The sequence below is a fragment of the Marmota flaviventris genome, chromosome 18 (genome assembly GCF_047511675.1).
Source record: "Marmota flaviventris isolate mMarFla1 chromosome 18, mMarFla1.hap1, whole genome shotgun sequence".
Lineage (NCBI taxonomy): Eukaryota > Metazoa > Chordata > Mammalia > Rodentia > Sciuridae > Marmota > Marmota flaviventris.
Genome location: NC_092515.1, coordinates 59,544,313 through 59,559,818, shown reverse-complemented (window position 1 = coordinate 59,559,818; position 15,506 = coordinate 59,544,313). Strand labels below are relative to the sequence as shown.

Here is a 15,506-nt window from a genome sequence, read left to right as displayed (position 1 = left end):
CTGGGTGCCCAGTGCTTCAGCACGAGCACACCTGGCTTTCAGGGGACAGACATGTGCTGTGTCAATGGCAGGCACAAACACGGGACTTTCTGACTGTGGGGAAGTGTGTACTGACAACCGTGTCCTGGACTTCCAGAGTTGCGCCTGTGTCCTCCACATCTTCCAGGTCCGGCAGGTCCTGAAAGATCCAAGAGCCACACATCACCAGGGAGGCCCACATCCCAGCATTCCCAAGGCAAGACAAATGCAGACAGAGTGCAAGTGAAGCCTTGCTTCTGAGCAAGCTAAGGAATGGGAGGTTGCCCAGCCGCTCTCAAAGCCAAGGCCAGGTGCCCAGGTCTCATCACCAAAGTCGACTTTGCACATGGCCACTTAAATGGACATTTAAAGAATGTCCCCACCTTCTCAGGAAACAATGGAACCCAAGTCGAAAGTACCTCTGTAGAAATTAGTCCTTGGGCCCTGTATGGCACGCAAGTCCCTCCCTTAAACTGGTGAGAGTGCACCCGCCAGTGTGCGGGGGAGGGGGCAGAGTGGGTGGGACCACGCAGGAACCCACGTGGGAACACACTGCCTGGGTTAGTGTTCCCACGCCACATTTCCTAGCTGTGTGGCTTTGGGAAAGTGGCTTAACCTCTCGTTTTTCAATTTCCTCATCTGTAAATTTGGGATGATGATATTGGAAATATTAAATCGATTAATACAAATCATGATTTGACCCATGCCATGCATAGAGTAAGAGCTCAATAAATACCGGCTATTGATGTTGAAGTTCTGTATACTGTCAGCTCTCAAATATTAGAAATTGGCTAATATTTTTCTTATTATATATATATGTAGGTCTGGAAAACTTAGAAGCTCACTGAGAATATTGACTATGATTAGTTTAATAATTAGAGTCGTGAAATTTTAAAATTTGGGCACAAGAAAAGGAGCACCCGTTGGGAGTTTAACAAGGGAGTGGGCAGGGGGGCAAAGGCGGGGTCTCGGGCAAGTTGTGGCACTGATGTCCACGGCTGGGCTGACACCACCCCAGCTCTTCCCCCTTAGTTCTTGGCCATGTGGCAGTGTGTGCCCCTGTGGTCCCCTTTCACGTCACCCACACGGGAGGAGATTCCGGTGGGACACGCCAGGCAGCCATCCAGCATGCACCACACCAGCCCAAGAGGACGGTGACGAGCCAGCAGGTAACAGGTGCAGAGAAGAGCCAGTGAGAGCAGGAGGGGCTCCCTGGGCACGGACAGGAGGACTGAGAGCCCCAACGGTCAGAGTGGAATTCCAAGGCTGGCTGGACAGCACTGCTCTGCAGTGGGACCCCTTTGGTGGAGTTTGACAGCTACAATTCAAGGGGCCGTGGGGCCAGTGTGGCCCCAGCCTGAGTGCCTGGGTGTGCGTCTCCTGGTGGCAGTCATACTAAAGGCCTTGTTGGGCGGCAGTTCTGGGGGGGCCCCTTCTGAGTTTCTGGAGGTGCTACACCTGCTACCAAGGACCACGCTAAGTCACAAGGCCCGCGAGCTGGGCTTCACCCCGCTTTACCGACTGTGCGCCCCCACTGCCCACGGCGAAGCGCTCCACGTACATCCATGAAGAACTTCTCCTGGGCCCCTGGCTCCGTGGTGGCTGAAGCTTCCGTCAGCAGCACACCTGCAGTCTCTGCCACCTGGGAGGCTGAATCTGGGCAACGAGGGGCAGCCGTCAGCCCTGCTTGGTTCACACCCGTGCTCAGACGGCCAACCCCAGGTGACGCAGAAGGACAGAAACCCTCCTTGGGTGCAAGGGGCCAGCACCTGTGGCCAAAGCCACAGAATCCACAGCCACGGCCAGGGTTATGTCCCCTAGCTGAGAGAGGACAGCATGCCGCTGTCCCTTGGGGGAAGCACCAGCTGGGACGTGATGTAGAAGGAACAGAGACTGGAAAGGCAGCTGGGCGGGTACACAGTAGGGAGACGGGGGGCCGTGTGCTGGGGGGCTCCGGGGGGCGGTGGGGCTCCGTGGCAGAGCGATTGCCTAGCCTGTGTGAGGCCCTGGATTCGATCCTCAACATCACATATAAATAAACAAACAAATAAATAAAAGATCTATTGACAAACTGAAAAACATTTTTAAAGAGGCCTCACATCCTGCTCAGGCCACTGCCCATCTCCCCACCCTACAGACCGGGAGCGTGCCAGGATGGCTCATCCAGAGGGGCCAAGGGGAAGTCTGGGTGGGACTGTCCCTGGCCACAGCACATATGGCTATGTGGCCAGGGTGGGTTTTTGATTTTATTTTACTGCTTTACTTTTAATTAACTTTAATTGAAAATTTAAAGGGGAAGTAGGATAAAATGCTGTGTTGTTCTGGTAGGACCCGTTTCCCTTCGGCCACTGAAACCTCAGCACCCCCCGTCGAGGCGTGCAGAGTCACCCACACACTAGATTTGATGACCTTGTCCACAAAGCTGTGTACAACACCTCATGGAGAGCCATATGTGCATTTCCAGACATGCTGGGTTGAATGAAGCATTGGGAATAGTGTCCCCTGTGGTGAACGGTGTCACCTGTGGTGAACAGTGTCACCTGTTGCCTTTTGCGTTTGTCATGTGCCTCCTCTCGTGATGGCCGCTGCATTTCCACCCAGTGCTGCTCCTCTAGAGAAGAGGCCACTGCAACCCGGCCTTCTAGAAGCAGCACGCAGGGGACGGCCACGCCCAGCAGGGCAGAGGCCGCAGCGCCTTACCTCCCCTGGCTGCTCCTGGGGGTGCCGGGGCCTGCGCGGGAAGGCTCCCCACTGGCTCCTCAGCTTCCGTGCCCTCTGCAGGCCACCCCTCTCCTCCACGCGGCTTCTCCGGCTTCTCCGGGAACAGCTCATCCTTGGCCTCGAAGCTTTCTTTCACAAAGAACTGCATTTTCTGTTGTGTTTCTCCGTCCAGTGGAGCCTCCTCCTTTCTGTCCCCACTGTCTGGAGGTGGCTTCTCCCCTAAACGGGGAAGGAAGAGGTAGACTTAGAAGTGCCTGGAGGACAAAGGGGTCTGGGGGCTCTGGAGCAGGAGCAGGGGGGGAGGAGTGGGTGCTCTTAAGAATTACCGGGGGAGGGGGGGGGGAGGCTGGGGTTGGGGCTCCGTGGCAGAGCGCTCGCCTAGCACGTGTCAGGCCCTGGGTTTGATCCTCAGCACCACATAAAAGTCAGTAAATAAATAAAAGATATTGTGTCCGCGTACAACAACAAAACAACCACAATGGCCCCTTGAGGTGTGGCATCTACCCTAAAGGCCACTTCAACAATTAAAAAAAATCAAGATCATCTGACTCTGAGTCTATCTAGTGCCCTGAGAGCCTGCGTGCACCCGGGGGCCAAGCCTGTGCCTTTGCAAGGCCGCGCTGCTTGCTCCGAGGCGAATGCAGGTGGAATTAACATTCGTTTTGTGCTATGGGTTTGTGGAGGACAGAACAGTGGCCCCAGAGATGCTCGGCTCTGATGCTACAACTGGAGCCTCCAGAGGGACCGTCGTCCTGAGGCCCCTGATTTCAGCCCCCTCAGACTGCTGACTTGGACCCTAATAAGGACAATTTGTGCTGGCCATATGATTTTCTGCTGCTGTGTGGTGGCACCTTTGAACTCATCAGAAAGGCACACATTCGGCCCTTGTCCGTAGGATGCTAGGAGAAACTTTGGTTCTGATGTGTGGTCTTTGACCCTAGATCCTGACCCAGAGCTTCCAAGACCTTGTGACTTCGATAAGAGGTCTTTTGTCAGACAAAGTAACTCTTGGTGGCTTCCCAGATGGGGGCTGGTCACCAGAAAGACCAAACTACCCCGACAAGCTTGGAAAGTTCAGCCCCACCCACCCCTGCTCTAGAGGGGAGACAGCCTGGAAGTGCGGTTAGGTCGTGCCCGAGTGGCAAGGCCTCTGGTAGTCCCTGAGCTGGTTCAGACAGCTCCTGGGTCTCTGGGACATGGTGTCAGGAGGGTGGTCCACTGTGGAGGCTCCTGTCCCTTCACACACACGCTGCCCTGTGCATCTCCACCCCCTGGCTCACCTATGCCCTGTCATCAGCCTCGCGAGTGCAAAGCCCTGGAAGGTGCGAAGGGTTTCTGGATCTGGGAGCACCCCAGCAAGTCACTGAGCCAAAGATGGAGGGCTGGGGAACCCGAGTCATAGCTGGTTGGTCGGAAGTGCAGGTGACAAACCTGGGACCCGTGACTGTCACCTGCAGTGGCATTGTCACCTGAAGTCAGTCGTGTAGGACAGTGCCCCAGAGCCTGTCCTAGCTCCAGTTCAGTGAGGGGACTGGATGAGTGGACGGAGGCCTGGTGTCAGGGGCTGGTGGGTCTGGGGAGGCCTGCTCCTTTCTAGCCAGACTTGCAGGTGTTCCCCAAGGCATGTCCAGTCCCCCGTCCCCTCTCCCACAGGCGGAGGAGTGCCATTTTCTCCCACTCCACAGTAGCCAAAGAAGACTAATCATTTATTTTGAAAAACAGAGATTATTTAAGAAGTTGTGATTTAATCAACAAAAGCGACTGTTGCCTTCTCACTGCACGCGAATGATGGCTGCAAAGTCCCCGAGACTGAGGTCTCAGTGGGACGCCCCCGTGTGCCCCGTCCAACAGCATCCTCCCTGGAACCCCCAGCTCTCTCCTGACCTTCTTTCTCTCTTCTCCTCTCCTCAGCCCGCCGCTTGATCATGGCCAAAGCCTCCAGGCTGTCCTCCATCTTCTTCCGCTCCCTGCTCTCCCACAGCTGCCTCTCCTCCTTCTCGGCCGCGTACCCTCCCCGGGCCCAGGCCTCCGCGCAGGCCCTGAGCCAGGACAACAGTGGGACAGTGTGAAAAGGGAGGCTGAAGGTCAATTCCAAACACATACTGTCTGACCCAACCTGCTCATCTTCTTCAAAATGAAAACCAAGGGCACAGAAGACAACCGAGTCGAAGGTCATATCCATACGAAAGCTTGCATACGAATGTTTACGGCAGTTTTATTCTAGTTGCAAAAAATTGAAGCAGCCAAGATATCCTTTAATATGTGAATGTACAAGTTCTGGTACATCTAGACAATGAAACGTTACTCAAAGATAAAAAGAAATAAGTTATCAAGACACATTGCATGCCTGAAATCCCAGCAGCTCAGAAGACTGAGGCAGGAGGATCCTCAGTTCAAAGTCAGCCTCAGCAAAAAGGGAGGCACTAAGCAACTCAGAGAGACCCTGTCTCTAAATAAAATACAAAGAAGGGCTGGGGATGTGGCTCAGTGGTCAAGTGCCCCTGAGTTCAGTCCCCAGTATAAAAAAAAAAAAAAACACAAAAAGTCATGCAAGCAGCTTACATCCATTGCTAGTGAGCTGGGTGGAGTGGCATGCACCTGGGATCCCAAACACTTGGGAAGCTGAGGCAGGGGGATCACAAGATTTGAGTCTCAGCAACTTTTTGAGATCCTTTCTCAAAATAAAAAGTAAAAAAGGCTGGGATGTAGCTCAGCAGTAGAGCATCCCTGGGTTCAGTGCCCAGTGCTACACCCCTGCCCCGTCAGTCCCCAAGGCTACCTGCTGAGCAACTCCACCTCCATGGCATCCAGAGGAGGCAAAACTGGGGACAGTATGGGAGTGGAGAGGCAGCAGGAGGAGCGGGTACGGGGGGTTTAGGCCTGCCACAATGACGGGGACGCATGACCTGGCACATTCATGTAAGCCCAGAGTGTGCGACACAAGAGGGCACCCTTGTGTGGGAGGTTGTAACTGGAACCAACTTCCTGGAAAACAAACTATTTTGCAAGAGCTTTTCAAGTGTCGCACCCCATGTTTTAATTCAGGGATCGGGTGCTGTCTCTCAAGTGGGGCTCGCCCAGCTGGATTCCATCCCAGCATTGCCAAAAACATTCTTAAACATTTTTTTTTTTAATTTTAGTGATATTACTAAAATTCCATCCAAACGATAACCAAGAAGTCCAAGCAATGAGGTAGACAACTGGTCTGCAGGGATATTTATCAAAGGAACATAAGAACCTACGAATAAGTGCTCAGATTCCCCTTACGGACAGTTATATCGCCTTTCGCCCTGTCTGAAGAGTACTCAGTGATGTGTGAAAATGCATGGAAACATGATGCGAGAGATTTTAAAAGTCTAATACTTGGTACAATCAACAATGAAACATTTCAAGGCTCCCAAAGGCTTCTCTCTTCTTACCTGTCCTTTGGAAAAACTGGTCTGTCATCCAGGTAGGTCAGGTGCTTCAGGCGAACAGTGACTGTCTTTCGATAATTAGGAATATGCCTGATAACTGGGTTTCCCATCAAATTCAGCACACGCTGCAAAGCAAACAAGCCAAATCAAACTGGATGGTTTACAAAGATCTGATTACTTTATATGGGCTGTGCATTAAGAATAACTCAGTTCAATCTATTTTGTTGAGCAAAAGAAAGTGTCAGCCCACACCCTGGGGCACTGATTGGTGACACTGGAAGGTTTTATTGCTTTTTGTCATCAGATATGTTCAGGTTAACTAAGCAGCAGGTACCTGGGATTGAACTAAGGGGCGCTCGACCACTGAACCACACCCCAGGCCTATTTTATATTTTATTTAGGGACAGGGTCTCACTGAGTTGCTTAGCACCTTGCTTTTTTGCTGAGGCTGGCTTTGAACTTGCCATCCTCCTGTCTCAGGCTTCCAAGCTCTGGGATTACAGGTGTGGCCACTGCACTGGCCAACCAGCCCATACTTCTAACTCCAGAGCTCAGACCTTGCCGTCCTTCCAGGGAAAACACTTCCTGCGGCCCTTTCCAAGTGTGGCGATGACACCAGTTTTGCTACCCAATTTCTGACCGAAGCGCATTTCGGACTGATTGATTCTCTCCCTTCCTGGCCAGGACCTGCAGGTCACAGCAGCCAGACAAGAGGCAGTGATGGGAAGGGTGGACGCTGCCCTGGCCCACTGCAGACTGCCACCACAAGACCCTCTCCTGCAGACTTGCAGAGGAAAGAGGAAGGTCCAGCCAGGCCAGTGGGCGTCCTGCCCTGTCTTCTAACGCTCTCGCCTCCCTCCTGCCCGAGCCGCTCAGGAAGGTGAATGTGAAGGTGACCCGCGGTGAACCATCGCGACATCTGTTTGCCTAAACTCATTCACATCTTTCATATCTAGAGGTTTGTGTCACTGAAGATAAATATGTTATAAACCAGTTAGTTCAGCTTTTCCCAAACTCCATTCCCGAGCCTCTTCACTACCTTGCTATATTGTCAAGGACTTACCCTCCAAGGGCACAGTGACAGGAGCAGTAGCCAGGGACAGGCAATAACAGGAGCATAGTAGGGTGGGACTTAAAGCAAGTACAGACAACTATAAGGTGACTGCTTCTGTAATGGGTGAATTGTGTCCTCCCCTCAAAGGTACCCGGTAGAGTCCTAACCCCTGTGCCTCAGAATGTGACAGCATTTGGAGACAGGATTTTTAAAGATGCAGTAAGTTAGAAGGAGGCTGTTAGGATGGGCCCTAACCCAACCCAACTGGCATCCTTGGGAGGAGAGACCCAGACGCAGACAGCATACAGCAGAGGGACACAGGGCAGAGGCCTCCATCTGCAAGCCCAGGACAGGCCTCAGAATGAAGGCAACGCTTCGTCTTGGATTTTCAGGCTTTAGGATTGTGAGAAAATAACTTTGTTGTGTGAGCCCCCCAGTCTGTACTTTATCATGGCAGCCTCTGTCAGTCAGCTTTGTGCCTCTGGGACAAAATACCTGAGATAAACGACTTGGAGGAGGAACGTCCACTTGGGCTCAGTTTCAGAGGGTTCAGGCTGAGTTGTGTGGCCCTGTACTTTGGGCCTGTGGCAGCATGGTGCCTTAGGGAGGGAGCACAGGGTGGTGGAGCTGCTCACAGCAGGGAATGAATGGCCAGCGCCAGAATGCAAAGAGGGGAGGGCAGGTCCCATGTCTCCTTCAAAGACATGCCCCCCCCCATGACCTAACTTCTCTCACTAGGCCCCACTCCTAAAGGTGCCAAGTCTCCCGATAGTGCCATCTCTTCAACACTCGGTCCTTTGGGGACATTCAAGATCCAAACTCTGACACAGACTGAGGGGAAAAATAATATAGCTTTATATTCTCACCATTCGCAGGCCGTTTAAAACTAGTCTTTCCTGACCGTCCACTCTGCGGATGGCCCCTGAACTAGGTAGGATTTGCTTACAGTTTCCTTTTCAGTGACTCCCTCTCCACTACTTCTCCTTGCCCTAAGCAGTCAAGAGCGGACTCCAGGGTTTTTCCTGCGAGCGTTCATGTTTAACACAGGTGCCCTTGACACTAAGAGAGCCTTCCAAGGTGGCTAGAGCCAAGTTGAAAGGACACAGGAACTCACTGGAGAGGTTCTAAGGCTGGGAAACTCGGACACCAACACTGAAAGGAAAGGAAGGGTTAAGTCATATCCAATGCTACACATACAAATCCACGAGCTGAAGAAGGAGAAGCTTTCGGTGTCACCGTGAGAGACTGCTAGGGTCTCGGCTGATATTGCCGAAAATTATCACGAACAGGAAAGATGCAAACATTCATCCTGACCGATTCTGTATGAATGGCCCACTACTGGGGTGTGAAAGGACTCTGTAGACGCATCCCGCCTGAGCGACCCAGAAGGAATAAGAGAATTAGAAATGGCCACTGTGTGACTCCCAGTGACACGGCTCCCCCAGGCAATGCTCATCAATGGCTGCCAGAACAGCAGAGAGAGAGACTGATGTTGAGCATCACAGTGGCCGGAGTGGCTGACAGCCTCCCAGTGCTCGATCCTGAACTTAGGAGAAGAGAGGCAAGAAGGCCCGGGTGCCCGGAGCCAGGCAGTGCAAGGACAGGGCTCACTGAAAGGAAGATATGGAGCCTGGACTCATCGAGTCTGTGACTGCATCTTCGTTCCACAGGGACTACCGGGGAAAGCAGAGCGGGTTCAATGACACCAGGAGGTGCAGCCAGCCACCCCAGAACAGGGAGACTGCCAGGCAAAGAGCTCCATTGCTCTGGCCAATGGATGGGAGGGTGGAAACAGGAGGAGAACTGTCACAGAGCCGAAGAGACCAACCAAGAACCCGAGATCGCGTCTGAGTCTGGCTTGGACCCAGCCATCAGAGCATGTTTCTGAGACAAATGGGGAATACTGAACACGGACTGGGTACTCAGTTAGCGGTTATGATACTTTACAGTAGTAGTGTTATGATTGTGCTTTCTACAAGTCCCTGTCAGAGATACACACTAAAATGTCATGGTGAAATAGTAATCGTCATCTGGCATTAGATATTCCAGCTAAAAACACAAAGAGGAAGAAGTGTGGAAGAACAAAGAATGAAGGAAGGAAGGAGGGAGGGAGGGAGGAAGGGGGAGGGCCAGAGGGAGGGAGGGGGAGGGAGACAGAGGAAGGGAGAGGGGAAAAGGGTGGGGGGAGACATAGGATTTACTATTTAAAGAACATAAACGGACACAAGTTGCCTTAATTGTGCTTCCTCTGGTTCTCACCAGGTCAGGCATGCTCTCCAGGATGACCAGGATCTCCGGGTCCCTCAGTCTATTATGGGAAAGGTCAAGGACGCAAAGCTTTGCGCAGTCCCTCAGGTGCTGAATGTCCTCCAGGGTCTCCAGGTGGTTGTGGGCCATCTGCAGTGTGTTCAGCACGGGGAGGCAGGCTGCAAGGGAGGCCGTGCAAGTGAACAAGAGGCTCCAAACCCTCCCCACCATGCCAGAGTCAGAGCTCCCCAGGGGAAAGTGGAGGACACGTGACCAAGAAGGCCGCTGGCTAATGCTCACAGAGGTTCTCGATGGTCTTGATGTAATTGTTGCTCAGGTTAAGAGCATCCAGTTTCTGCAGAGGCTCCAGGTTCTCAATTTTATGAAGTAGATTCACTTGCAAGAAGAGGCAACGCAGTTCTGTTTGCGCCTCCAGGTTCTCGATCTTCTGTATCCCATTGCACTCCAGCCAGAGACAGCGCAGGCCCGTGTACTCCTGCAGGTTCTCGATGCGGTCGAAACCTGGCAAGGGGGATGGGGTGTCCAGTACACTCCTACTACCCAGGGGCAAAGGTTACAGTACCCTGGTTTTTGCCTACTATTATGGACTGAATGTTAGTGCCCCCTCAAAAATCATACGTTGGGCGCAATGGCACATGCCTGTAATCCCAGTGACGTGGGAGGCTGAGGCAGGAGGACTGCAAGTTCTAAGCCAGCCTTAGCAACTTAGAGAGAGCCTAAGCAACTTAGTGAGGCCCTGTCTCAAAATTAAAAATTAAAAAGGACTGAAAATGTGACTTGGTGGTTAACTGCCCCTGGGTTCAATCCACCCCCCAAAAGGGAAAGGAATGGAAAAAAAAAGTCCTATGCTGAGACCCCCAACCTCTAGTGTGATGGTGTTGGGAGGTGGGGCCTATGGGGGGGATTAGTCATGGGGGTGGAGCCCTCAGGAATGGGATCAGTGTCATTATCACAGAGGCCCCACAGAACTTCCTCACCCCTTCCACTATGTGAGGACACGGAGGCGCCGTCTATGAGCCAGAAAGCAGCCCTCAGCAGAAGACATCAAATTTGGCAGAGCCTTGACCTTGGACTTTCAGCCTCCATGGCAGCCAAGACATCTACCATCTTCCTCCTGTTGCAGCTTTCTCGGAGGACCATCCCCTGCTAAGACCACCCGATGGCTCCCTAGGTGGCTGATCAGTCACAATGATTCACTTGGAGCTGGCCACACTTAGCCAAGTGGGACTACCTCTGATGAGTCTGGGGAGGTTTTCTGGCTTCACTGGACAGAATTGCCAGCCTGGTGGGGAGAGCCTAGTGCTGGTGGAGCCCAGTACTGCAGCAGCCATCTTCCCCTCGGAGCTGCAGTGCCTGGGGTCAGAGGTGAAACTGCCCTGAAAATGGACTAGCACAGAGGAAGATGGGCCAAGGAAGGAAGAGAGACCCCCGCAGAGAAGAGCTCTGGGCGGGCCATTCAGCCAAGCCCAGGGCTAGGCCATCAGTGGTTTTATGAGCCACATCTCTCTTGCCCGCTCTCCGGCTCTGACCCTGTCCCCCCCGCCCCATCACGGGAAAGACTTCCTTGCGCTTCAGGTCAGTCTCCAATTCATTCCTGTTCCTTCTGTCTGCCATCTGTACCACCAGCTGCCAAGGTCCCAGTGACATCCTGATTGCTCAGTCCCATTGTCAGTCCTCTTAGTCCTGACCAGTCTGAGGTCTGACCTGGTGGCCCTGCCTGCCATTTTGCAGCTTTTTCTGAGGCCTCTGGACCACTCTGCATGCCATGGCCGTGGATCACCACCTCCTGGCCTTCACACCTGTGTGTTATGGTGCAGTCAGAGCAGGGTTGAGAGCAGATGATGTGGCACTTCCAGACCTGGGGCTTACATCCTGGCCTCGTGCTCTCTTGGGTACCCAGCTTTGGGGGAAGCCAGCTTCTGTCCAGAGGCCCTGGAGTGAGTAATTAAGGTCTCCCCAAAAGCTAGGGAAGGCCTGAGGCTCAGAGCTAGGATGTGGGTTCTGCATCCACAGACAGCTGAGGCCTGGCTACCAGCTCTGCCACAGCCTTCCTGGGTGACCCTGAGCAGAACCACTAACTAACTATTCCTTGGCTTCTGGCTTCAGAAATAGTGTGAGATGGCAATTTTATTTTTGTATGTATTTTTTTGCAGTGCTGAGTTTTGAACCTGGGGGCTCACACATGCTAGGTGAGCACTGTACCACAGGGCGTATCCCTAGCCCATGAATTTGTTTTCAGATTTGCTAAGTGTCAGAGTGATTTGTTACGCAATGGTAGGCAACTAGTGTAGGCTCCTCTCTCTCCCTGTTCCACTGCCTCTCTGATTCTTTCTAATTGACCTAAAGTACCGGATCTTCTTCCCATCTCTCAGTATCGGTCCCCTGGGATCTGGCCTCCCACGTCATCTCATCCACTGCTGCACTTAGATGCTGGCTGGAGAATTTTGGAGGCAGGGGCAAAAGTGGAGGCGAGGTGACCAGTTAGGAGTCAATCCAGCAACCACGGCATTTGTGCTGCTTGGGCCACTGAGTGCCTTCCTGGCATGGCACCTTCTTCCCAGTGGCCTCTCCACCCCCCTGGATGCCTGAACCATCTCTGCCACACCTATTTCTGTATCCCCAGCATTGAACATGGGCCACAGAAGGCAGAAGACACTCAGTGAATATTTACCAAACGAGATGAACAGATCCCTGACGGCTGCAGCAGGTGCCACCCCAAACTCAGCACGCACTGGAAGCACACACCTGTTTTCTCTTTCTACCTGCTAGGAAGAGCCCTGCCTGAGGACCTGAATTCAGATTTAGATGTGATTCTGGACACCAAGCCCAAGACCTAGGGAGGCTCTGTTCATACCTTTTCCTTCTGAGAGGCAGCCAAAGATCCTCTTCCTTTGTTTTCTGCATCAATCTTCAGTCCTTCCCAAGGTACCCCTCCTAAGCCCAGGTATTTACAAACTGGCTTTCTGTTTTCAAAACATATATTGTGTTCATCTATCCAGTGTCCCCTTTATAAATTCTCACTGGTGAAGACTTCTGCTTGTTTTCACATAAATCTCCACTAAACTCAAGAGATTCCTACTCAAGTCTGAGCACTGTGTTGGTCCCTGCAACTAACTGTCGATACCTTTTTGTAAGTTAAGTGTCTCCTTGCAAGCCTTACCTTTGAAGTGCAAATACAGAGTATCATTCAACTCTGGGGTGATGTAAAGCTTGTGTTGCTTGCAGAGTTTCTGCAGGAAATGTTTAGTCATTCTGTTAAAATGAAAAAGGTGGACAAGAAATTTCTATTTATCAGCTATGATATATTCCAAAAGTTCTTTACTAATCCAGCCTATAATTCTAAGTCCTGTATGCCTGATACGTATTTTAAGTCCTCCTCCTCCTCCTCTTCTCCCTGCCTCACCTTGCTTCCTCCCCATCTTTTTGGTCTAGAATCAGGGACTCATCCAATATTGTTACTTTCAGCATTCTTAAATACTGCAATGCATGTCCTAATAAAAATACTTTTAACAGTGTCATCAAGACCCACAGATGTTCTCTCTCGAGGTCTGACATTAAAGTTTAATAGCATGGGCTATTAGTTGTGCCACAGAAGTAGTGCCAGCCTGAGTCAGCTGCTTATAATTTTCAGGCATCAGGTGGGCTATTCAGTCTCCGTGAGCCTCCACTTCCCATATAAAGGGTGATCAATCACACCACGCACTCTACTTGGCAGAAGTGCACTAACTGGCAGCTTGCCCATACCTGGGGCCCCGATCATCCCTGTCCTCTTTTGGGTGTGTTAATTGACTGTGTGATGCACTATCACCACTCTGTTTCTGCTGGTTTTGGTAGGCAGTGTCAGAAACACCCATGCATATTTCCTTAGGATCATTAATTTCTGCAAAATAAAAGAGATCCAGTTTATAAAGGTCAGAAAATGTACAAAAAAAAAAAATTCCCCCTATTTCAACCTGATTAATAATTGTCTACTTTTGGTTTGAAACCATCAAAAATGTCCAAATGTCAAAAAAATGTCCAATTCTTGACACACACGTAAATACTATGTAAATTTCACTTCTAGTTTGGTTCTCTATAGAAAATGTACAGGCGGGCTTAGAAATTGTACAAAGATATTTGTTTTTGCATTGTTTGTAACCGCCAAAATCTGTTAAACACATAAATATCTACACAGAGGGGGATGGTCACATATAATGATCAATTACTCTTCTGTCTTTGAAAGGAATGCACCAAGGGCTATCTCAATCAGTATGGATTATTCTCAGAAACACATATGGAGTGAAAAAAATCAAGTTTCATAAAAAGCATAGGGTTCCATTTATATAAATTAAAAACATGCAAACCAATGCTATGCATTGTTTAAGGACACACGTGTAGAGAAGGAATTGGAAGAAACTGTAGAAAATTCTGGAAAAGATAGAAAGAGAATGGGATCAGGAAAGGGGGTGAGAAAGGAACATTGACTTTAAGTGAAATGTGATGTCCTTATCCAAAAAAGAAAAGATTGCATGTAAATATGACAAAATGTTAATCATTTCCAGTTTTGGGTGGTAATAGTGGATATTTGTTATAATGTTCTCTGTTCTTTTGTGTTTTTTTTTTTTTTTTTTTTTTGTCTTTGGTGGTGGTGCTGGGGATTGAACCCAGGATCTTGTGCATGCAAGGCAAGCACTCTACCAACTGAGCTACATCCCCAGTCTGTTCTTTTGTGTTTTAAAAAAATCTCTAAAAAAAAACCTCATGAAAATAAAAATGGTGAGAATTCCTTTGGTATAAAGGACCTAAGCATATTCAAATACACTTTCTTTTAAAACAGCGATATAAATTGGCCAATTGAAATGTAGGTGTTATAAGGGCTGCTGGCTGTCATTCTCTGCGTTCTGTGGATCCCTGTATGTGGGGAGACTCTTATGCGCGCTGATTCCTCACTGGTATGGTACTCCCAAAGGAGGCACTGGATCCATGTTTGTGGAATAAGGAATAGGTGCTCAATGTATAATTGACTGATTATAAAGGCCCCATATATGCCAGAAACTTTAATTACACTTATTTCTGTGTATCTTTGTATAATTGTCCCTGTTTAAAGATGAAGAGGCTGAAGCTCAGTGACATCAGCTCTAGGCCAAAGACCACAAAGCTGGGACGCTGACAGCTGCAACGTGAGTGACTGGGAAGCCTGGGACTGTCCAGTGAGCAATATTAACTTCCTACAGCTCCTCCTATGGTGTTTGTCTGGAAAGCTGGTGCTCAAGATGCATTTGTTGATTGGGTTGAAAAAAAAAAAAAAAGAAACACAAATTAACTAGTTTATCTAGTAGTGAAAATTTTCACTAGGGTCAAACCAGCCCATTCCCGGAGAGAAAGTTCAGATTCTATCAGAATGGGATGCCCTGATGTCCGCTCACTGTCTAGAAGGGGAGACAGCCTTTCATCTTACAGGGTGATAGCGATAAAAGGAAACATTCAAAACCAAACTTGGGAGGGAGGAGAATATGTGTTGGGTAAGGGTTTGGGCAAGGGAGTCACACTGCCATATGACTAGCTGAGAGCAATCATTTAAAGCAAGGTGGCTTCTTCATCTGTATGAAACCCAGGGAGGGTGCAGAGGGCATGTGTCTGGCTCAAGTGAAAAGGCGCTTGGCACGTCTCCTTTAACGCGTTGACTGCCATTATTACTATTATTACTTTATTATTATTATTATTATTATTATTACTATTATTATTATTATTATTATTGCTTTCGCGGGCTGAAGACCGGGTAGGTGGTGCTGGGAGCTCGCCCATCGTCCCCGGCCCTCACTGGGCGGCGTTCCGCACCTTCCTTGCGGGCCCCTTGGCCTGCGTCCCGGTGGTCACCCGCGGACTCCTCCACGCCCGGCTCCTGCGCGCGGTCCAGCTCGGCCGCCGCGTCCTCCGCGGGCTCCGAGGCCTCGGGGTGCATGCTCGCTCCTCTGACCCCGAACAGTTGCTGCGGCCGCTGCCCACCCCGGTCAGAGGCGCGGCTTTTCTTCCCCACAGACCAGGACACC

The 15,506-nt window shown here is 50.6% G+C and overlaps 1 protein-coding gene and 1 non-coding gene across 2 annotated transcripts; both read right to left on the bottom strand.

Moving 5' to 3' along the window:
• Positions 1-61: 61 nt before the first annotated feature.
• On the bottom strand, positions 62-15,418 carry Dnaaf1 (dynein axonemal assembly factor 1). The gene is made up of 11 exons (XM_071604201.1): positions 15,295-15,418; positions 13,222-13,357; positions 12,638-12,729; positions 9,757-9,978; positions 9,469-9,635; positions 6,159-6,280; positions 4,624-4,778; positions 2,719-2,958; positions 2,540-2,659; positions 1,580-1,674; positions 62-178 (listed from the first exon to the last, which is right to left on the bottom strand). Exons 1-11 carry the CDS (start codon positions 15,416-15,418, stop codon positions 62-64), a joined length of 1,590 nt encoding a protein of 529 aa, XP_071460302.1.
• On the bottom strand, positions 14,100-14,172 carry Trnaa-ugc (transfer RNA alanine (anticodon UGC)). Its single transcript has one exon. It is a non-coding gene; the product is annotated as a tRNA-Ala (tRNA).
• Positions 15,419-15,506: the final 88 nt, after the last annotated feature.

Bases quoted from the DNA above. Each gene is read 5' to 3' on its own strand.
- Dnaaf1 (XM_071604201.1), bottom strand. From the start codon at position 15,418: ATGCACCCCGAGGCCTCGGAGCCCGCGGAGGACGCGGCGGCCGAGCTG. The intron at 6,281-9,468 runs GTGAGAACCAGA...TTTGCTTTGCAG, and splicing joins TGGAGAGCATGCCTGACCTG to CGTGTGCTGAATTTGATGGG. The intron at 2,959-4,623 runs GTCAGGAGAGAG...TTCCCCGTTTAG, and splicing joins GAGGAGAAGAGAGAAAGAAG to GGGAGAAGCCACCTCCAGAC.